At 28.1% G+C, this 23,729-nt stretch overlaps 1 protein-coding gene and 1 long non-coding RNA gene across 2 annotated transcripts; one reads left to right on the plus strand and one right to left on the minus strand.

The window, feature by feature from the left end:
- Window positions 1-74: 74 nt before the first annotated feature.
- On the minus strand, window positions 75-12,418 carry LOC141537330 (ras-related protein Rab-8A-like). Its single transcript, XM_074258230.1, has 6 exons — window positions 11,100-12,418; window positions 10,974-11,034; window positions 6,752-6,890; window positions 6,467-6,670; window positions 6,239-6,354; window positions 75-263 (listed from the first exon to the last, which is right to left on the minus strand). The coding sequence occupies exons 1-5, from the start codon at window positions 11,221-11,223 to the stop codon at window positions 6,256-6,258; spliced, it is 627 nt and encodes a 208-aa protein (XP_074114331.1). The 5' UTR covers window positions 11,224-12,418; the 3' UTR covers window positions 75-263; window positions 6,239-6,255.
- Window positions 12,419-16,694: 4,276 nt separating this feature from the next.
- Window positions 16,695-17,481, plus strand: LOC141537534 (uncharacterized). Its single transcript, XR_012480939.1, has 2 exons — window positions 16,695-16,926; window positions 17,107-17,481. It is a non-coding gene; the product is annotated as an uncharacterized LOC141537534 (long non-coding RNA).
- Window positions 17,482-23,729: the final 6,248 nt, after the last annotated feature.

Genomic DNA, 23,729 nt, shown 5'->3' on the forward strand with positions numbered 1-23,729 from the left:
TTGAATTCTAGTATACTTAAAAAAATAAAAAATTTAATATTTTCTGGTCGATTTAATGAAATTCAACTTCAGCATTAGTTTTAACATTTTATTATATAAATTTATCTATGTATTTCATACTAAATTGCTTTAATATAATTTACGCCATCAGTGTTGTCATTTTTTATTAAATATAAAATATCTACTTTCGGCTTGCATTACATATTTTCATAAAGATAATAAAACAAACTGTACTGTTGGTAATCATTCGGGTTCATGAGATGCTGAAACAGATAAAAGTAATTTGAGTTATGCAATTTAAAAACTACCGAATAAATTATTTTATAGTATAAAAAAATTTTTTTGACCAAAAAAAATATTAAAGAAATTTTTTGAGGCCAAGAAAATTGTCATAAGTGTCATAAAATTGTCATAAAAGTGTCCTCAAATTGTCATAAAAGTATCCTAAAGTCGTCATAAAAGTGTACTAAACTTCATAAAAGTGTCCTAAAATTGTCATGATGTTATTCTTATATTTTACGTAAAAGTATCCTAAAATTGTCATAAAAGTACTTTTTACAATATTTTTTCTCTAAATAATTGCGACAATATTTTTCTAAAATCGAAATTTCATTTCGGTTTGATGTCATAAATTTATAATAAAAATGTTCTAAATTGTGTCACATTTAGGATCCTAGGCTTATGACTCGTTTAGGACAATTTTTGTTTACACGGGAGATTTAAATTAATTTTTTTTCCAGCCTGTGCAACGTATTTAAATATTTAAATAAAGCTGTGTATGACCTCACCTGCCAAAACCCTTCGTAGCAATCAATAAAAATGGAAGTATTTTTTTTAATATGACCAAATATATAACACCATAAAAAACCATTGTCGACTCCTTTAGCATAGTATCGAACAAGGATAATGTATTTTTTATCATCGCCTCTAATTTGTACTTGTGCTTTGGTAAGACCAACTGAGCCCATTTCGATCGCATTTCTATCCTTACCCTCTATAACCAGTTTGCTCCAACCACCATCGATAAGCTCCTGTACTTCGGGATCCCTTGAATGGAGTGTTATATAACTGTTTAATCGTTATCTCTTGAGTATCTTGAGAATTCTCGACGAAAGAAGCCGAAGTTGCGAGAGTAATAATACTAATAATCAATGAAATTTTGCACATGATTTTTTTTTTAACGTTTAAATCACACTGGAGTATCGATAATTTACCTGGTGTTAATTTTTATAGTAATTTTGATAAAAAATATTAATCTATGATTGGTTATTTACAAATTTAAGAACTAACGACTTTGATGAAAGATACGAATACATTCCATTAAGCTATAATGAGTTAATTATAATTGAGAGTCTAGTTTTAAACGATTTTGGGTCATTAAAGTTGACTATAAAAGTGTTTTTTTCTTTTTTTTCTAAATAGGAATCGGGTTTTATTTTTTGAAACGAAGATATCGAGTTTTTATTAGTTTGTTTTCGACTTTAAGTTAAAAATAATCGTCTTCATAAAAAAAAAAAAAAAAAAAGTTAATTTTTTTTTTAGCTTTGAATAAAATTCATTCAAATAATACAACTAAAATTGATTATGATTCTACATGATAACTATATTTTCGTTTTATCAAAATTTACACAGTAAAAAATTTGCGTCATTGCATCAAAAAATTTTTAACACAAAATTTTTTGACGCATTGACGCAAAATTTTTTACTACACTGAAAAAAAAAATTACCTTAAATCAAGAGTAAAATTCTTGAACCAAAAAAATAATTTTGAAGCTCATTATCTTGAATCAAGACAAAAAATTCTTAAATCAAATAAAATGTACTTAAATCAAGTGAAATTTCTTAGTTTAAGAATTTTTTAACTCAAACCAAGAAGATGAAATTCTTCAAAATAATTTATTTGATTCAAGTAAATTTTTTTTTCTGTCAAAGAAAAAAAAATAAAAAAATTTTTTTCAAAAAATATCCAAATTCAAAATTTCGCAATTTTTCCCGTTTTTCAATTTTTTTTTATTTGTAATATCTCGAACGCTATCATACATACAGGAATGGCCTTTTGTTTGTCTGCAAGGGGAAACTTAGAGCTATTGAAAAAAAAATATTTTGGAAAAAAAAATTTTGAAAAATTCCAAATTTATCAAATTTTGAATTTTTGAAAATCGTTAAAATTGACGTTCGCACTTTAAATTTTGGCTCAATTTTTTTTTTTTGTTTAATACCTTGTACTGATCTTAAAAGATCCTGAAATTTTTAGAAGGGTATTTTTTTTTTTTAATACGAATGTTTAAATTTCCAAAAAAAAATTTTTTTTTCGTTTTAATTAAGGTAAAGTTAGAAAAAAATTTTTTTTTCATTGTATAAAGTGCATTTTTTATTTATTAAACATCAAGTTTTACATTTATCATTTAAATATTAATTTTTCTACTAAAATTATAAATTATTAATATAAACCATAAATATACATGTTTAAAAAGCTAATAATTAATAACTAAAATCACATTTCATTCCAAATTCAAGGAGACTATTTAACAAAAATCAAATTGATAATTTTCAATTACAAATAAACATTTGATTGTCAATTCAATGTAATTAGTTTTCACCCCAAAATTATTACCATTGTCTCCTTGAATATCTACATATATAACAGTAAATAATCTTGGCAGTACTTGAAGTAATACTTGAATAAAAATTCCACTTTCCGTTAAATGCATAATTGGCTTAATTAATTTAATACTAATATTTTTTAATTGATGATTAATTTATGTAATAATATTAATCACAGAGTCCAGCTTATAAATAATAACTTTTGAGAACATAATTACTAAAATCAAATTTTATCATTTTTAGAAAGGGTAAATTGACTTACACACGTTTATAGGCACAATAAAGGCTTTTTTTTTTTTAATTAAATAATCTGTAGGATTGTTTTATTTAGTCATTTTGTAAAAAATTACGCATGTTGTGCACAAATTATTTTTTTCTTTTCAATTTTAAAAAAAGTTGTCAAATTGTTTTTGTTTTAAAAATTTTATTTTGACTTTTTTAAAGTTTGAAAATATTGAAAAAAAAATTTAGATTAGTTTAATTGAATTATTTATTAAAAAAAAATTAGATTAATTTTAAAAAAACGTGGTTAAATTTTTTTTTTCAGAAAATAATATTTTGGTAATTATTTAGAAGTGAAAAAAAATTCAGATAGTAACTAGTATAATCCAGATTACAATGAACACAATCCAGATTATAATGAGTATAATCCAGATTATAATGAGTATAATCCAGATTATAATGAGTATAATCTGGATTATAATGAGTATAATCCAGATTACAATGAGTATAATCCAGATTATAATGGTTATAATCCAGATTATAATGAGTATAATCCAGATATCACGCAGTATAATCTGGAATTTTTTTTGGCTAGTATCTGAAATTTTTTTTCGTCGCAGATATCACTGAGTATAATCTGGGATGATGTCCAGTGTCATCTTGTTCTTTCCGTGTGGTTCAACCATTTTAATTTTCATTTTTTCGAACGAAATTTTTTTATGAAAATTTTGATATATTTTCTTTTTTTTTTTTTGAAAAATACACAAAAAAATAAACAATTAAAAAAAAAAAGTTGATCATTTCAATTTAAAAAAATTTTACAAATCTTGATTTTTTTCTTTCACGATATTTTTTGTCATAAATGCGCTGTAAAAATAAGCAGAATAAAAAAAACCAAAAAATGTTACTTTTTCACCTAAATATGGTGAAAACAGAGTAGATCCAACTTGTAAATAATTACCCAAATTTTATGTAAAATTAAAAAAATTTTTCCGTCAATTTAAAAAATTTTTTCGAAACGACTAATTTTTTTTTTCAAACTTAAATTCCATTTTAAAAGCAAATAATAAAAATTTATGAATCCTATAGATTATTTTCGCCAGCATGAACGAATACGAATAGCAACAGCCCGTGTAATTTTTATTATTATTTATCATTACTTATAATAATTAAATTTTCATTTATTATATTATATTCAACACTTAAAAATTTTACTTATTTTTTTCTTTATAAAAAGTGAAATTAAAAATCGACGAATTATTGACCTTTTTAATTATTTGTGCGAGTGATTTTAATAATTATTGTGTTCAAGCTTACTTAAATATCACCATTTAAGTTACATTTTTTCGCTGTAAAAGTGAAAAAATTAAAAAAAAAAATTATCTTTTTCTACTAGTACAATTTTACTACATTTTTCTAATTTTTTCCATTATAATTATTATTGTTGTCATTAGTATTTTTAATAATACTATCATATTACCACAGTGCGATATATAAATACGCGTATATTTTATAAATTAATTTTATCAATAATTATTGATCTGAATTAATTAAAAAACCTTCAATTTCCTTCATTTCTTCTTTAATAATTATCATATCATTATTTTTTTATTTCTTTAAACATCAGTCAGACTATATTTATATTTACATAAATAAGTGACTCAATTAATTCGTTAAATAAATTAAGTAAAGTTATTAACATAAGTAAACAAATATTATGGTCCACAATTTTTTATTCAAATCAAATTTTAGGCCTTTTTTTAATAAATTAAAATAAAAAAAATCCCAAATAAAAATTTTTGGTAAAAACATATTTATACCAAACATTTTTTCATCTGATTAAAATAATAATTTTTTAGCAGAGTTAAAAAAATATTAAAAAAAAAAAAGAGCTCAAATTTTGTAATTTTTAAATCCATTTTTTTAACGGAAAAAATTTCCTGTAAAAATTACAGAGAAGATACACGGAAAGAACAAGATGACATTGGATACCATCCCAGATTATACTGAGTGAAAAAAAATTTCAGATAGTAGCTAGTATAATCCAGATTACAATGAATATAATCGAGATTACAATGAGTATAATCCAGATATCATCCAGTATAATCTGGATTATACTAGCTACTATCTGAAAATGTTTTTCACCACAGATATCACTGAGTATAATCTGGGATAATATCCAGTGTCATCTTATTCTTTCCGTGTAATAGAAAATTTAAATTTTTAAATAATGTTATATTAATAAAAATAAAAAAAAATGTTGAATTTATAGGTGTAAATACCCGTGTAAAAAAAAATTGTCCTAAAAGAGTCATAAGCTTAGGATTCTAAATGTGACACAATTTAAGAAATTTTTTTGACAAATTTATGACACTAAACCGAAATGAAATTTCGATTTTAGAAAAATATTGTCGCAACTACTCAGAGAAAATATATTGTAAAAAGTATTTTTATGACAATTTTAGGACACTTTTATGAATTTTAGTACACTTTTATGATGACTTTAGGATACTTTTATCACAATTTTAGGACACTATCATGAATTTTAGAACACTTTTATAATAATTTTAGGACAATTTTAAAATACTTATATGAAAATTTTATGACACTTATGACAATTTTAGGATACTTTAAGGATAATTTTAGAATACTTTTAGGACAATTTTTTTTACACGGGTATGTAAAAGTTATATAATTAGATAATGAAATATTGACAAAAAAAATAATGTTTATTTTTTAGGAATAAAAATCACTGAAGAAAAATGTTCTTTTAAAATTCTGCAATGAAAAAAATTCAAAAAAAATATTGATTAAAAAAATGTATTTTTTCTGCGTAAAGGCCCTGATTAAAAATATTGATTGAAAAGTATTGGGAATCAGTCACCCTATGTGAACTGTATATCTATATATACATGAAAAAGAATTGAAATTATTCAAAAGTATTCTAATTTCATCATTTTCAATCCTTTTCAATCAATATTTTTAACCAGGGGGTGCCATATGTTTGTAACAAAAGCATTGCTCGTCTTTTAAATATTGAGAATAAAGCACTACCTCAACTACTTTGTGTTATGGGGCGTGCAATTCTAGTTACGACCTTTACAATGATACCATACTTAACTGTAGAATTCAATTTAATAATAAAAATCTACTCATCAAAAACTACTCATACAAAAACTTACTTGTTCTCTTAATTATATGGTTTAATATTTAACAAAATAAGCAAAAAAAAAAATTTTTTTTTCAGTATAAAATATAAAAATAACATTTTTAAAAACTGTAAATTTTCTAGTTCTTACTATAATTATAACAGGACTATGTTTCCGTCAAAGCTAAAAGCTAAAAAATTTTTTTAGACCTTTCTTTTTAATTAAAATAAAAAAAAATTAGTAATTAAGTAAATTTAATATACTTAAAGTGATTAATTGGCTAACATGAACACCTCCAAGCATCTCTTTGTTGCGAGGGTGACTGCGCTTTTATGATACTATCAGCACCTTCACGTTCAGATGCTTTGAATAAACTGGCCTATAAAATAAAATTAAATTAAATTAAATTAATAAATCAATTATTCAGCTAACTGAGCATTCAATTGAATGCAATTAAATAATTATTAAAAATAAAAAAAAAATTATCTCACCCTCCGGCCTCGTTGTTCCCGTATTCTTCGCGCGAGAGTCAGAAAAGCAGCCTCGATATTTATATTTTCTTTGCAGGAAACTTCGAAGAAAGGCATGTCGAAATTGTCTGCTATTTTTTGACCCCGCTCCGCATCTACGGCGCGATTATTTATCGCGTCGCATTTATTTGCCGTCAGTACTTTGACAACATCTGGTGATGCGTTCTATAAATTTCAATCGATTTAATTGTTATTATTATTGTATTTCTTATCGGATAATTAATTTTAAAAAGTGTTAATAAACACCTCTTGTATGTTCCGCAGCCAATAGGACAAATGATTAAAACTGTCGAGGCTTGTCACGTCATACATTAATAATATTCCCATTGCACCTCGATAATAAGCTGTCGTTAATGTGCGAAACCTTTCTTGTCCAGCTGTGTCCCTGCAATAAACATTTTTCCGCAGTTAATAATCAATAACAATTACAATATTCAAAATTTTAGTGTAAATATTACATCAAAAAATCGTATTGAATTTAGGTGGAATCAATTTTAAATTTTCACACCGTTAAATGCATATTTTATCGTAATTTTGTGTTAAATTAAAATTTTGAAAAAAAATTTGTCAGTAAGAAATTTTAGAAATTTTTTTTTATCAGAATAAAAATATTAAATTTAATAAAGACAATTACGTTGTACTTTGTCCCCTGATGATATTTTTAACGATATAAGCTCGTCCTGACGTTATACTCGTCGAGACCTTTCATTTGAATACCTACATTCATTTTTGATATATTTTTCATATATACATATATATAGTATATATAAATATATGAATTATATGAAAAATTGATGTGGGTACTCAAATGAAAGGTCTCGATGAGTGTAACATCAAGATGAGTTTATATCTTTAAAAATGTCAACAATTAAAAAATTACATTGTAATTTGTCTCCTGATGATATTTTTAACAATATAAGCTTATCCTGACGTTATACTTATCAAGACCTTTCATTTGAATACCCACACGATTTTTTTCATACATTTTCCAAATATGAGAAAAATCATATATATAAAATATATGAAAAAAATTGATGTGGGTACTCAAATAAAAGGTCTCAATGAGCGTAACATAAAAGTGAGCATCTTTAAAAATGTCAATATTTAAAAAATTACTTTGTATTTCATCTCCTGATGATATTTTTAACGATATAAGCTCATCCTGGCGTTATACACACTAAAACCTTTCATTTGAATACCCACAGGATTTTTTTCATGTATTTTATATATTTCATAAATATCATATATATATTGTGACATGGGAAATTTTTCCCACTAAATTTCATTATAAAGATTGTTTTTTTTTAAGCATTAATTAGTCTATAGTGTTGGCCAGGCTGACGGAATGCTGAGATTCGACGCGCCTGTGTCGCCCTAAGTGGGTTCCGGTCAGAATGCGAAGCTCGAGGTAAATAAAATAAGCCGAACCGCGCCAAATAATCAAATTTAGTATGGATGGATGCGTCCGAAAAATTTACTATGTAAACTAAGAATGTGTGTGAGAGAGTGAATGACAAAAGCGACCGGGCGAACCCGCAGTTCAGTTCACCAGGGAGACATCTGGGAGGGACAACGATCAACGAGGGAAACCCGGAATCGGAATGGACGAATAACAGTACGAGGAAGCAACGAGAGCACACCAGGGCTCCACCTGAACGCCGAATGGAATACTAAATTGGGAATCGACCAACCATCGACTATGGAAATTTATTCAACAACGGTTGATTGGACGCGCAGCTTTGTAGCTGCGCTAGCGAAAACACCACATGTTGCTGGAAAACGGAAAAGCCAGCAATTCTGAGCCGGACACCGAAAAAGCCACTGTTGAACCGCTGATAATTTTGTTGTCACGATACGAAATAAAGTTAAACCGATTAATAATTATTCATTCACGAAAATTCAGTCGCTTACGTGGTGCATTTACTTAAGTTGTTAAGTATTTGTTATTTTGAGTGTCGATCCCGTCGAAAGCTAAAATTTCTCTTGGTAGTCGCTGTAACTGTCAACTGCCAGACAGTCAGAAGTAGGCAAAAAAATTTTGCTCATTACGACACCGAAAATTCCGTGACGCCATCGCCTGGAACCTCTGCCGCTGTCAGTACCGCCGACACCTTCTGCAAGGAATTTCACATCTCCCTGGAGAGTCGACTGAACGGGTTAAGTGCGGTCGCAGTTTGTTAATGCACCTGGGTGACTTCACCGCGGCCCGCGACTAAGTCGAGTTCGGATAGGTCTATTACCTGTCCGAATTATAATTTATGATTAATTATTGAATTTTTTTTTTGACTATTGAACGGTCAAATAATTACGATTTTTTTTATTCAGAAATTAAGAATTGTACCGAAATTCAGCAATTGCGTTGTTGAATTCCGGCTTCGGGGTGACGTCAGCCAGGTAGCCGGTGCCAAAAAGATTGTAATACGTGGTAAAGGAATATTGTGTACAGTCTCACTTTATTTGGTAACAGTTTGATATTGTCTGCCGCACAAATTTGGCTCGACTCAGGGGCCATCTAAGAGCGCAATTAGAAACTATACCTCGAGCTTTGTCCCGCGTATTGCCCGACGGGTAACAACAGTTACCGACGGTTCATTTACCCGCCGCAAATGATAAATGATCGATCGATTGTGCCATCAATAACCAATATACGACAAATCGATGCTATTGATAAATTCGAAATTTGTGGCTAGGAAAGAAATACGAAACAGTATAATTTTTTTTTTGTTAATTTATTTTATTCATTCTGGCTTGTTACGAAAGAAACGCAAAGGCAGTTAACTTAGTTTTGTTTCGAAATTTAAAATTTGTTTGACGAAAGAAAAGCAAAGGCAATTAACTTATTTTTGTTTCGAGATTCAACGTTAGGTTATGACGAAAGAAAAGCTAAGATAATTAGAATTTTTTTTATGTTCTTTATTTTTTTTTAGAAATTCAAAATTCGTTTGTTACGAAAGGAAAGCGAAGACGATTTGTAACTTTGTGATTGATAAATCCGCAAATTGTTGTTAGGCAGAAATACGACACAGTTATAATTTTAGTTAAAAATTTTTTTTAATTAATAATTTGTTTGTTACGACCGGAAGCGAAGACATTTTTTTTTGGTATTTTAGTTATCTTTTTTTTTATATTCGAAATTGCTGTTAGGAGAAGAAGCGCTAAATAATTATCATAATTTTTTTGCTTTGTTATTTTTGTACTTCATGATTTGTTAAGACGAAAGCGGCGACAGTTGATTTTTCTTATTGGGACATTCGAAACTTGTTGTTACGAACAGCAAGGCGAAACAATTTTTTTTTTTCTGTTATTTTTTTTGGTTAATTTCCCGTCGCATTAAACATTTTGTTATTAAGAACGGACTGACGAATCAAATTTATTTTGTATTGGATCGATTTATAATTGCTGTTAAGATAATAAAATCAAAGACACTTAATTTTCTTAGTTCAAAAGTTTGTTTGTTAAGCGAATAAAGGTGGACTCAGTATTTTTGTATTTTTGATCATATTCCGATTCGTTTTTTTTTTTGTTATTGCGAATTGCCGAACCTGCGTACTGGTTCAATCTAGTACATTGTGAGTTAATAAATTGATTTGTAAGCAGTCCCTGTGCGTTAACATTTTCTTTTCTCTGGTGGTAATTATTCCAAATCGATTCCGAGACCCGCACTATTCAATTTAGGATCTCTTCGACGTTGACCTGCCGCCCAACGACGACCAAGTGCTAACTTTCGAACCGCGGAACGTAAAGTTCCTAGCGCCCAACAAGCTACGAACCAGGTAAGCCAACATTTAGGTGGAACTCCCCGGTGCTGTCGACGCCAGTGCCGTGAAACAGCCATCATAATATATATATATATATATATATTATTTATCATTTATTATTTATTATATATTATTTCAATAATTAAGAAATTACGTGGTATTTAGCCCACTGATGATATTTTCAACGATTTACGCTCATCCTAGAGTTCCACTCATCGAGACCTTTCATTTGAATACCCACACGATTTTTTTATATATTTCATATATTTCACAAATATAAGGAATATCACATATATATGAAATATATGAAAAAATCATGTGTATACTCAAATGAAAGGTCTTGATGAGCGTAACATCAGGATGTGCTTATATCTTTAAAATATAATTACCTACACGAATTTTTTATATATTTCACAAATATCATATACATAAATCCGATAAGTAATTACAAATATATTTAAATGTTTTAAATACTATTCAACGTCTAAGTTATATTAATATAGTTATTACTAAAGTAGTTAAAAATTTTCAATCATCTATTCTTGCTCTTTCAACAAAAATACAAGTGTCAAAAATTTACGGAAGAAGATTAAAATTTCGGATGAATAATTTACACCGTTATTCCACTCTATTACGCGGCCGTATAAATTTATCTGTTTTTATTTTTACACAAAATCATTGATCATTAAATAAAAAATATATTTGCATACCAAATTTGTAACTTTATCGGAGTGCCATCTAAATTAATAATTTTCTGTTTGAAATCGATTCCTGCAAAACAGAATAATAGAATTATAAATAATTAATTAACCCCTTTAATATACAAATAAACTCACCAATTGTCGATATATATGTATCGTAATAGCGTTCGTCACAGTATCTGTGAACAATACAAGTTTTTCCGACATTAGAATCACCGAGAACTAACACTTTGTACGTAGCTGCAAAATCTAAAGCCATTTTAGTTTTTTTACAATTATTGTCTTTTGGATAATGTCTAATAATTGAAGCACTGATTTTTAGTTATTTAAATATAATTTATCTTGCGCAAAATAAATTATTGACGATTTTTGTTTTGTTAATGAAGTTTATTAATGGTATAGAAGAGGTTTGTTGTTAAGTCGTCGGATGCTTTGTCTCGGCCAGGGGTTGAAATACTTGGAATTATTATTTTTATCTCTTTCTTTCTTTGCATCAAACTACACACACTCACACCGAGCCAAGGTTCAAAGACTCGCTGTTACTGTACTTGCATTGTCGATGTAAGTGTACAAGGGTTGCAGGGCGCCTTCGCTGTCTACGAATACGAATTACTGGAGGGATGAAAGATCGATTTCACGCATGCGTTCTTTATTATTATATTCAAGTTTATTTATTTATTCATTTGAAAAAAAATATTTTTAAACTAAAAATTTAATAATTTTTGCAAGAAAAAATTTTGTAAGAAAAAAATACTTTTTATTGTTAATTAAAATTTGTATAGTTAGTTAAAAAATTTTTCAACAAATGGCGCATAGTCGCTGAATTTTCTCGCTAGAGAAAAGTTCCAAGAAAATTATGGAGGGTAGAGGTAAGGACCTCTACCCTCTATACAGCATAAGAAAAAAGTCAGGATCTAAAAATTTGGGTCGCTATAGTTTGTGCTAGTGAATTTAATTAATTTTGAATAGAATTTATTATTTTCAAAGACTATTATTAATTAATATTGATAATTTTTTAAAATATTTGAATTATAATCTATGTATTAATTTTAATTGGAATTTTTGAAGTTATACTTCCTTTGGCGCGTTGGAGAAAATTGATGAGGGTGAATTTTTACGATACGCGCGCACACCGACTCCCAAATTTAACAATGTGAAATTAGTTCTAGGTGGCATGAAAGTCGATAGCTATGTTCAAGTTGTATATTCTAGTATTTTTGTACTTAGAAGTTCTAAGTTAGAATAGGGATGCACGATTCCAAAAGAAAAATCGATCTCGAGAATCGCGATAAATTTTATCGAAAGAATTGATCCTTGATAAAATCGAGTGTGAAAGAATCGATCGTTTGAATGAAGGCGTAATTTTCAAGTTTAAAGAATTCCATATCATTATAATGAACTAATTTAAAAATTAATATGGCTTATACTAATGCATTTTCAATTATTAAAATAGACATTTCTTCTAGATTGAAAATAATATTTTATTGCACTTAATAACAGTGAATTATAATTTTTTACTAAATGCTTTCTAATATTTAAATGAGTTAATTAATTATTAATTAAATTGATTTAATTAAATATTAATACTGCTATTAAATATTAATCAAATAAAAAGTATTATTAGTTAAATGTATATTTTAATAAAAAAATAAATATTTTTTTCTAGTTTCAAAAAGAATAATAAAATTATTAAAAGAAAGTAAAATTAAGTTTTTCTTATAAGAAATACCATTCCGTTGTTGGTAGGGATTTAAGGAACAATATTTGCTGTAAATGGTCAGCACTTAATCGATTTCTGATAGCATTTCCAATATGACTAGCAATAGAAAAAAGTCTTCCACACGGGACAGAAGTTACAGGAATCGTGAGGTGTTCTAAGGCTATCGATGATAAAACTGGTGCAGATTTTTTTTTCTCGGTTCAAAACTCAATTGCGTTTTCATCTTCTTGAGAAGGACTATCGATAAATTTTTTTTTCTAATACGATTATAAAAATTTTCAATGACACAGAATTTATTAGATATTTCACCATATTTGTATTTTATTTATATAGTAAATGAGTTAAAAAATTACACTTGTTGATTTGAATAATTTCTATAAGTGGGATTTTTTCTCTTTTTAACTGCTACAATTAATTTGTTATAATATTTAAAAAAAATTTTATCTCAATTTTAGAATCAAGTTTTTAAATTACTTAAAAAATACTTTCTTTCAAAATTCCCGGTCATCGTCGCCATTTTATTTTTAGACGATCGATTCCGACTCTGAAAAATCGATATGTCGATTCAACTTGCTCTGAAGAATCGATCTAAATAATCGAATCGACAACAGGAAAAGATCGATTCTAGTAAGAATCGATTTTGAATCGTGCATCCCTAAGTTAGAACACGTATTTCGTTACAGTATAATCAAACAGTGTGAATAAATAAACGTTATTTTGGTGTTTTTATTAAATCAATTTTATACACGACGGTGATAGTATATACTAATAATTTATTAGTATACATATGGGTCATTCCATGCCAAATCGACAAATTTATTACCTGACCTCTTTCGATTTCGCTAAAAATTTTCTATCTTTTTCTACCCCCCGAAAGACATTTTTCAGAATTTTTAAAAATTTTTTTTCCAAACTCAAAAAAAGTTACGAATTTTCGAAAAAAACCGCTCTTTTTTTTGAAAATGCTAGAACTTTTTCAAAAATTGACCGTTTGGGAACTTTTTTTTTTCAAAATTTTTGTTTTTAAATGTAGTTTTTGAAAAAAAATATGAAAAAATTTTCAGAATCCCAGATATATGAAATATTTTAGTTTTTTTGAAAAAACCGTGATTTTCTCAAAGTTGGACCATTTTTTTTTTTTTTTTTTTCTAAAAAAACTTCAACTAATTCCGCAGTGATCGCCGCATATTTCAGGATGTGATCGCTATTGCTTCTAATTTTTTTTACTATTTAAAAAAAAAGTTTTTTTACAATTTAGTTTATTTTTTTTTAACTTTTCGGCCAAATTTTTTTAGCTTACTCGTGAAACTTCAGAAGTTGAAAAATAATGTATCTTTCGAAAATTTTAAGTCGTTATCTTCCAAAATTTTTTTTTTTTTAAATTAAGTGATAATTATGTTTTTGTTTCATATTTGTTCAATTTTTTTGTACTAAAAAATCACAACTGCACTATTGAAGTGTGCAGAAAAATATCCTCAGCCGATAATTTTTAAACTGTCGTCTATCGGTAAAAAAGAGATCATCTCTACTTTATTCTGTTAAAATGAAGGTTATGTTAAAAGAATAATCGTATCGTTGATGTGTTCAAAGTGTCACAAAGATATAACATTAAATAAATTTACACAGTTTGACGGTGAGTTCTTTTTATCGAATTTTTGTTTACAAGTGATTACAATGCCAAAGTTTCGCGATCGATGTTGTAATCCACATAATTTGGAGAACCATCGGAAAACATCATCTTTGCGTAATGTACCACAAAATTTAGCTAATCGATACAATTTGTCAACTGTTGATCGAATATGCAGTTCATGCTATAAAAAATTACTTCATCATTACGCTGAAAGTCTTTCTGATGAAAGTGATGACAATGAACCCGATGAGCGTTCTGAGAATGATGAAAATATTCTTACCGGATCTATAGAAGTTGATAATTCCGGAGGCAATAACCTGACAGGTATTTTTGAAGCTTTTATGTTTCGATGTTCAACTATCATTGTTCTTTGTATTTTCTATTGATTATTTTTTTAGATCCAACAACAGTTTGGAAATACTCGTCCGATCGTAAATGAAGCTTTATTATTATTAAACCAATCTCCATTGCTAGCTAGAAGAGTAAATGATGAAACGTATTTAAACAATAAAGTTTCTCGTGTTGCTGATAGTTTGAAAAAGGCATTAGGAATTCCAAATCCTGTAGATTTTCAATGCAGCAACACAGATGCTGCTGAAATAATTAAAAAATTAAGAGAAAAGTTCCATGATACCAATACGACCAAATCTTTACGTATACAAATGTTGACTCTTATGCCGTCAAGTTGGAGTATTGAGAAGATTGTTGAAGTAATGGGCACAACTACGTATATGGCGCGATTAGCAATAAATCTTGAAGCTGATAAAGGAATATTATCAATACCTGAAAAGAAAATGGGTGAGATATAGACTTACTAACTAATTTTTGTTTGAACAATTTATACGTATTTATATATAATTTTAATCATCACTCAATTTTTCAGGCCATGGATTATCTGTTGAAGTGTCATCAGCTGTTATAAATTTTTATAATGACGATGAAATGAGCAGTCCTATGCCAGGGAAAAAGTGTGGTTCCAGAGCCTTGGTTTTAAAATTGTTATCACATGTCCATGTGGTAATAAAATAATCAATTCAGGTCCTTTCATTCACAACGGATTTGAAATAAACCGGAGAATAGTGTTTATCATGAGACTTTTGGGTGTTGGAAGAGAAGGAATAAATGTATTTTGTAACCTGATGGATCTATGCACTGGTTTGAGTAAAAGTTGTTACGCTAACATTGTGGAACACATTTATAATACAGTGAAATTATCATTTGAATTTCTATCGCAGAAGGCAGTGAAAGAAGAGATGGAAAAAATGTTGAGCAAGGAAGAGAAAAAATATTTTAAAAGTATCTGGAGATGGTACTTGGAAAAACGTGGTTTCAAATCAAAGTACGGTGTTGCAACGCTCATAGGATATTATTCAGGGAAAGTTATTGATTTGAAAATAAAAAGTAGTTACTGTCAAGGCTGTGTTTACTGGAAGAACAAGACTCATACAGAAGAATTCCGTAAGTGGAGTGAGTATCATGAGGATGAGTGTCAACAAAATCACGAAGGTTCGTCAGGAAAGATGGAAGTCGATGCCATGAAAGAAATGTTCTCGACTTCAGAAGAAAAATTTGGAGTAAAATATGGTAACTACATTGGTGACGGAGATTCTAAGACATTCAAGGCTATTCTAGATTTAGAACCTTACGGTAATGAGTTACCAGTAGTGAAGAGTGAATGTATTGGTCATGTAGAAAAAGAATGGGCTCTCGACTTAGAAATGTAAGAACAGAAAAGAAACTTTCGGGGAGAGGAAAACTAACTGATAAAGTGGTAAAAAATTAACAAAATATTATGGTTTAAGTATTCAGAGAAATGTTAACAGTGTTGAAAATATGAAAAAAGCCATAATGGCTACTTATGATCATATTTTTTCCACTACAGAAAATCCCCAACATGATAACTGCCCTGAAGGCGTTGATAGCTGGTGCAAATGGCAGAAGGCTATTGCTCTAAATCGAGATCCTCGAGAGGAAAATTTAGCTCCATTACTTGGTGAAGATTTAAAACAGCATCTTTTACCAATATATCAAGATTTCTCCAAAGATGATTTACTTGAGCGATGCCTTGGTGGTCATACGCAGAACGCGAACGAAAGTTTTAACGCTACAGTTTGGCGATTATCCCCAAAACACCTGCATTCCGGACTAAAAGTAGTCGAAATTTCAGCTTACATTGCTGCTGGGATATTTAATGAAGGTTATACTTCCATATTAAGAATAATGAACCTTCTGAATCTGAATATTGGCATTTATGCTAAGATATTTGCGGATAGTACAGACGAAGAGCGAATAACCCGACAGAATCGTAAAAGCCTTTCAGAGACCAAAGAAGCTCGTTCAGCTCGCAGACAACATCAAATAGATGAAAATCAACTTTTGAGGAGGCAGAAGGACTGTTATATGGACCTGGAATTGCAAATTAGTCGGTAAGTAATTAATAATTCAGTAAAACTACTCATTTTCCTGTACTGAAACTTTAAACGCGATTATCTCGAAACTACTTTTTGAAAAACTGCTCGTGTTGTAGCTCAAAAAATTATTGACCGATTTGTTTGAAATTTGGTGAGGCTTTTCTCTACATTACTACCGGAAGGATAAACCTGAAACTTCAGGTATTTCTGATTGATTACTAATTTTTTTTGGGGGTAAAAGGATAAAAAAAATAGCCCAAAATCGTAACTTTTTTTTAAGGCTGATTTTATATTGGATTTTATCCTTTTTTTTTTAATTTTAAAGGTTTATCCTATCCGTTTATATCTCCTGAAAAAAAAAAATTTTTTTTTTTGTTTCAGATCAACGGTTCATGAGTGACAAATAGAGCAGTTTCGGACCTCGCGTCGGAGGCAGCCTACAAGACATCATGCTGAGCCGCCATTTTGTATTAAAAAAAAAAAAAAAATGTTTTTTTATAATCTTAAAATGTTTAATAAAGTTGTGTTAAAAGTTCGAAACAATGAAATTATTTTATCACTGTAAAAAAAAATGTTAAAAAATGACCGATTTCGGGGCATTTACATGAGTCTCCCCCCTTAACTCATAGCACAGTGAAAAAAAGAAGACAATCATTAAGTAAAAAGAAATAAGGAAATAGATGTTATCATAAAGAATAGATGTTATTGTAAATAAATAAACTAATTAATGAATAAATAAATCAATAAATATTAGAACCTGGTCAGAAGAAAATGTTTTATATGAAATACATTCACGGATAAAAAGGTAATGTAAAATTTGTATCACTGTAGACGCTAATTTTGTATCTAATGTATTATGTCCTATACTTTACTATACTATGATACAGCATTTTCTATAGTAGTGAACCAAATATAGCATCACCTGACGTAAAATTTGTATCACTTTTTTTCCCGTGTTGATTTCAGGACAAGTAATAAAAGTGATTTTTATTTATGTAGAAATATGAGGTTTGAAGTATGAATTTAAAAAAAAAAAAATTTTTGGAAGATAACGACTTAAAATTTTCGAAAGATACATTATTTTTTAACTTCTGAAGTTTCACGAGTAAGCTAAAAAAATTTGGCCGAAAAGTTAAAAAAATAAACTAAATTGTAAAAAAACTTTTTTTTAAATAGTAAAAAAATTAGAAGCAATAGCGATCACATCCTGAAATATGCGGGGATCACTGCGGAATTAGTTGAAGTTTTTTTAGAAAAAAAAAAAAAAAAAAAAATGGTCCAACTTTGAGAAAATCACGGTTTTTTCAAAAAAACTAAAATATTTCATATATCTGGGATTCTGAAAATTTTTTCATATTTTTTTCAAAAACTACATTTAAAAACAAAAATTTTGAAAAAAAAGTTCCCAAACGGTCAATTTTTGAAAAAGTTCTAGCATTTTTAAAAAAAAGAGCGGTTTTTTTCGAAAATTCGTAACTTTTTTGAGTTTGGAAAAAAATTTTTAAAAATTCTGAAAAATGTCTTTCGGGGGGTAGAAAAAGATAGAAAATTTTTAGCGAAATCGAAAGAGGTCAGGTAATAAATTTGTCGATTTGGCATGGAATGACCCATATATATATATATATATATATATATATATATATATATATATATATATATATATATATATATATATATATATATATATATATATATATATATATATATATATATATAAATTGAATATTAGTGATAAAACTGATTTAAATAAACTATTTTGAGTGCATTTATAGATTTAAGGTTGATTGTCGGTATGTATAATTTATTTATATCATTAATCAAAAATTATTACGTTATTATTATTTAAAAAATAATTTTTTTATGTTTTGTTTTATTTCTGATACATTAATAAGTTTTAAGTATAAATAAAAAAAATTAATTTATTTTCTATACATGTTTATATAAACCTTAAATACTGAGTGTTCATACTGTTTTTGATCTTAACTATTCGTTAAATTTGATTTATTGATATTTTAATTATTTTTTTTATATTCTTATTATAACAAACAAATTTTATTAAGTAACTCTAAAAATTACGAGCACTCAGCTTAACATGAGATATTTATATAAACATATATAAAAGTTACCTATGATTTTGAGTGGAGACTTTAATATAAACTTTAATTCAAAGACTTCTGAGCCACTGATAAAATTTTTTAATGACGATTTAAATCTATCAATTAATAATGACACTTCAGTTTCAACAACACGGCATGGCACCACTATTGATGGTGTATTTACAAGGTACTTATCTACAGTTCCAACAAGACTATTTATATCATATTTTAGCTACCACAAACCTCTTGTTACTCACGTCCCTATTCAGTCACTACGAGAAGAATCTACAAGTATAAAATAGTTTATTTAAAATATTTATAAATATATTTAATTCATAGTCATAATGATTGTATATTTTTATTATGTAGTCATATTTTTACGTAAATAAAACGTTTTTCATTTAAATGTAATCTTTTTAATTAATTTTAGTATAATATTTATCGTTAATCACCACTGAATTTTAGTTATTTTTTTTTCTATACGCCAAAGAAGTATAACTTCTAACGCGTGTACATGAGTGCACACACTCTTCTTTTTTTTTTTATTTATTCAATAATTTAGACCCTGAAGCCAAAGCTCCCTAAGGGCCTTACAATATATATATATATATATATATATATATATATATATATATATATATATATATATATATATATATATATATATTAGGGTGGGTCAAAAAAATCGAATAATTTATTTTTGACTTTCTACTCTGAAAAATAGGTTCGTAGACACCTAAAAAGAATTCTCTCCAAGTATAAGCTCTTAATTATAACGGGAAGGTCCTCCGCTTTGCGGGTTTCTATTTTTTCGAATAATCAGATAAAAAAATTTATATCTCGCTTCCAACTGCTTGGAAAAATATTCCGTGGCATAGATTTTGTGAGAAATTGAATGCTTTACAAAAAGGTCTCTTATGACTTTTTCAAAAACTCAACCGATTAAAAGATATTCATAGTTGAAGTTTGGCTATTTTAAGGAAAATATTCGTTTTTATTATGAATTTTATAAGTCGATGAAAAAAATTATTTCGGATTGCGGAACTCATGATTTTGTAGGAAATTTACTGCTCTACAAAAATGGTCTCTTATGATTTTTTGATTAAGTGAAGCCGTTACGAGATATTCATCGTCAAACATTAACGAATATCAATATTTCCAGTTTTTGATCAATAATTCGATAAATTTTAATTTAAACTATGAGTTTCAGGAAAATTTACATAAATTTGAGTTTCGATCGATAAAGAAATGTTATAAACAATTTTTTAATATTGTTTTCAGTCTTGAGCTTGTTTGATTGCATTAAAACAAGAAATTAGAGCATTTTTTCGACATATAGCCAATGATTAGTTTAATTTGAAGTGAATGACATATTTCTTTGTCAAATTTAATATGAAAAGTATTGAATCAAGTGAGAAACAACCAGTATTTAACTTTTTTATAGATAAATTTTTTATTGAATTATCAATTGCAATATAATTGTCTATATTTTTAACATAACAGTACGCTATTACTATAAATAATTTCTTTTATTACAATTTGGGAATGTTTTTGATGTTCTTTGACAACTTGCAATAAGTACTGGAATTGTTCTTCATTTTTGTCAAGCATTGATTATATTCACTGACTAATGCAACAGCTCGCTCTGCTGAATCATTGACAACTTTTAGTTGTTGAAAGTATTCTTTATTTTCGAGATAACTCTCATTAGTAGGCCATAATTCAACATCGACATCAAGAAAGTCATACGGTAGATCGAAGATTTTGAAAAGATTTAATGACTTTTAGACACAAAGTCACTCAGAGTTCTCTGCGCCAATGAATTCAAATCTTTTTAGCAATTACAAATCTTTTAGCTTTAGAATCTGTACCTTCACGAGTATTAACAGCTTCAACAATACTTTTTTTACTTCTAATGGAACGCCATCGTCAAACAGTGATAAAATGGCAAGTTCATCACTCAAATACCATAAGTGGGAAATCATTTTTTCACACGTAGCTGAAGAAATCAAAGGATTGATATGTTTGTACTCCAATAAATTTTTCATAAACTGCAAGTCATGATAAGCAGCAGTTGTTGCAGAAGTTGATGAAAACCAAGCTTTTAAATACAATGTGACTATAAAAATACAGAAATGACGAAGATCATGCAATTCTTTCTGAGAGAGTTTGAATTCATCTCTGAATAGATACATTTTCAAACTATAAATGGCCTTAGCCATCCATCTAGCATGATGAACAGCACCAGGACGTTTGAAAGAAATCTTTTCTTGAGGCATTTCTCCAAGGAAAATCAATGATAATTCCAATAATTCTTTATCTAACTTATTATAACATTTCTTTATCGATCGAAACTCAAATTTATGTAAATTTTCCTGAAACTCATAGTTTAAATTAAAATTTATCGAATTATTGATCAAAAACTGGAAATATTGATATTCGTTAATGTTTGACGATGAATATCTCGTAACGGCTTCACTTAATCAAAAATCATAAGAGACCATTTTTGTAGAGCAGTAAATTTCCTACAAAATCATGAGTTCCGCAATCCGAAATAATTTTTTTCATCGACTTATAAAATTCATAATAAAAACGAATATTTTCCTTAAAATAGCCAAACTTCAACTATGAATATCTTTTAATCGGTTGAGTTTTTGAAAAAGTCATAAGAGACCTTTTTGTAAAGCATTCAATTTCTCACAAAATCTATGCCACGGAATATTTTTCCAAGCAGTTGGAAGCGAGATATAAATTTTTTTATCTGATTATTCGAAAAAAATAGAAACCCGCAAAGCGGAGGACCTTCCCGTTATAATTAAGAGCTTATACTTGGAGAGAATTCTTTTAGGTGTCTACGAACATATTTTTCAGAGTATAAAAAAAAAAATATATTATTTGATTTTTTTGACCCACCAAATATATATATATATATATATATATATATATATATATATATATATATATATATATATATATATATATATATATATATATATATATATTTGATTAATTAATCTTTTTTTAACAATTAGAAAAATAATAATAATAAGGGAAAATATTGAGTAATGTAAGACTATGATGTTGACTCAAAGCAATTTAAGATTTAAATTCAAATTCAGCTGCAGTATAATAGTTATAAGTGATTAAGTTAAATTAAATCTTTGATTATTGAATCCATTGAAGTAAATTAAAGTAAATTATTGGAAATTGTAAGTAATTGAAAATAATGATATTTAATGGCATTTATAAATCGTCTCTTGCCGAAAAAAACATATAACATTGTGATCTAAATTCGCTGTAATTAACTGAGTCCCATCTCGAATTGAACTGAGGTCAACGAAGATTGTTCCCACTACAATCTACATAGAAGTAGTTACCATCTGTACATTTTTTCATTATAGATGGAACTAGTTTCCATCCGACATGGAAACCAGTTAAATCTTGTTTTTTCCGTGTAGTTTGACGCCCGTTTACAACGGATTTGAACGGAACTTGGCGCCAGATTCTACCGAATCTGTGGATGCCTGGGCACGAAACAAGTAAGTTGTAACCAATTCCAATCCAGGCATTAATGATGGCGATTGTAAAATTCGATACAGTGTCTTAATTTATATGGTAAAGTTACATATTATTTATCTGAAAAAACAAAAATCGAGTCGCCATCTATAGAAAATTGTGTATTCCATGTATGGAATATACCGATCGATATGGTATATACGACGCTTACTTTTAACGCTGAGCAGATAAAGTAGCAAGTGTTGGTAGAAAAGAAGTTGACCACACGGTAATTACCACATGGCGCTAGACGACCATGTCACAATAAAATTTAAAATTATTCATTTTTCGCTTTTACATCCCTGATAGCCAAGTTAGTCGCAACTTTCCCGCAATTTACTGCCGCAATCTGTCACCAAGTTGGCAGCAAGTCTTGAAAATGCACTCGTTTGGTGTCAACTTGTTCACCAAGTTGTCACCAAAAACTGCTTGTGAAATTTTTTCACATCAAGTTGACGGCAAGTTTCTTAAGAAATTGGGCGACAAATTGCGGCAGTAGATTGGGCTTCTTTTTCTCAGAAACTTGTAGCCAACTTGATGCCAAAAATTACAAATTCGGAAGTTGACCGCAAGTTGTCGCCAAGTTGAGTAAAATACAAAAAATCCCAAAAAAGGCAAAAAAATTGAGACAAACTAGTCATAGCGATGAATAAATTTTGTGAACCCGGATCAAGTATGATTTTTATGTATGTCAATTCACTAAGTCTGAATTTAAACGTTCAGTAGCCCCTTGAGCCGTTAAACTTTGAAAAAATTGCAAAAAACCTAAAAAAATTGCAAGAAATCATGAAAAATCGAAATTATTGAGATGAAAAAAATTGTTTGGATTCAGATTGAGTAGGATTTTTATGGCCTTTTTTCCACTAAATTTGAATCTAAAGTTTCCTTTGTGGGCTTGGGTAATGAATACTACTTTGATATATTATCTTGATTTAAAAACTAAGTTTTATTATGTTTTATAGATTTTATAATCTTGACATTTTAAATAGACTGTTTACTCCGCTTTTACACTGGTATTACTCCGTTTTTATACCCCCTTATTAAAAAAAAAAGAATTAAAAATGATCTCACATGTCAAATGCCCATAAGAGATAGTATTAAAAAGGATTTGAAGGATTATAAAGTATTCAAAATGATTAAAAATCGAATCATTTTTAATTCTTTCTAATTCTTTTTTTTAATGAGGGCCGATTTAAGTGTTTTGACACCGGAGAAGTACACCGTTACGCCGGTGTTATTTTATTTGAACACCGCGCGGCGTTAAAATAAGTCCATTTTTAACACCGCTCTTTTTACAGTGTAAGAATTTTATTTCCCGAAGGTAAAAAGGTAACGAGATATATTAAAAGTTGA

This window comes from Cotesia typhae, unplaced genomic scaffold (assembly GCF_013202065.1).
Source record: "Cotesia typhae breed Kobodo isofemale line unplaced genomic scaffold, CoteBio_Ctyphae scaffold_91, whole genome shotgun sequence".
Classification (NCBI taxonomy): domain Eukaryota; kingdom Metazoa; phylum Arthropoda; class Insecta; order Hymenoptera; family Braconidae; genus Cotesia; species Cotesia typhae.

Coding starts and splice junctions, on each gene's coding strand:
- LOC141537330 (XM_074258230.1), bottom strand. CDS start 11,223: ATGGCTTTAGATTTTGCAGCTACGTACAAAGTGTTAGTTCTCGGTGAT. Junction 6,671..6,751: donor GGCTGCGGAACATACAAGAG/GTGTTTATTAAC, acceptor TGAAATTTATAG/AACGCATCACCAGATGTTGT. Junction 6,355..6,466: donor GGGAACAACGAGGCCGGAGG/GTGAGATAATTT, acceptor TTTATTTTATAG/GCCAGTTTATTCAAAGCATC.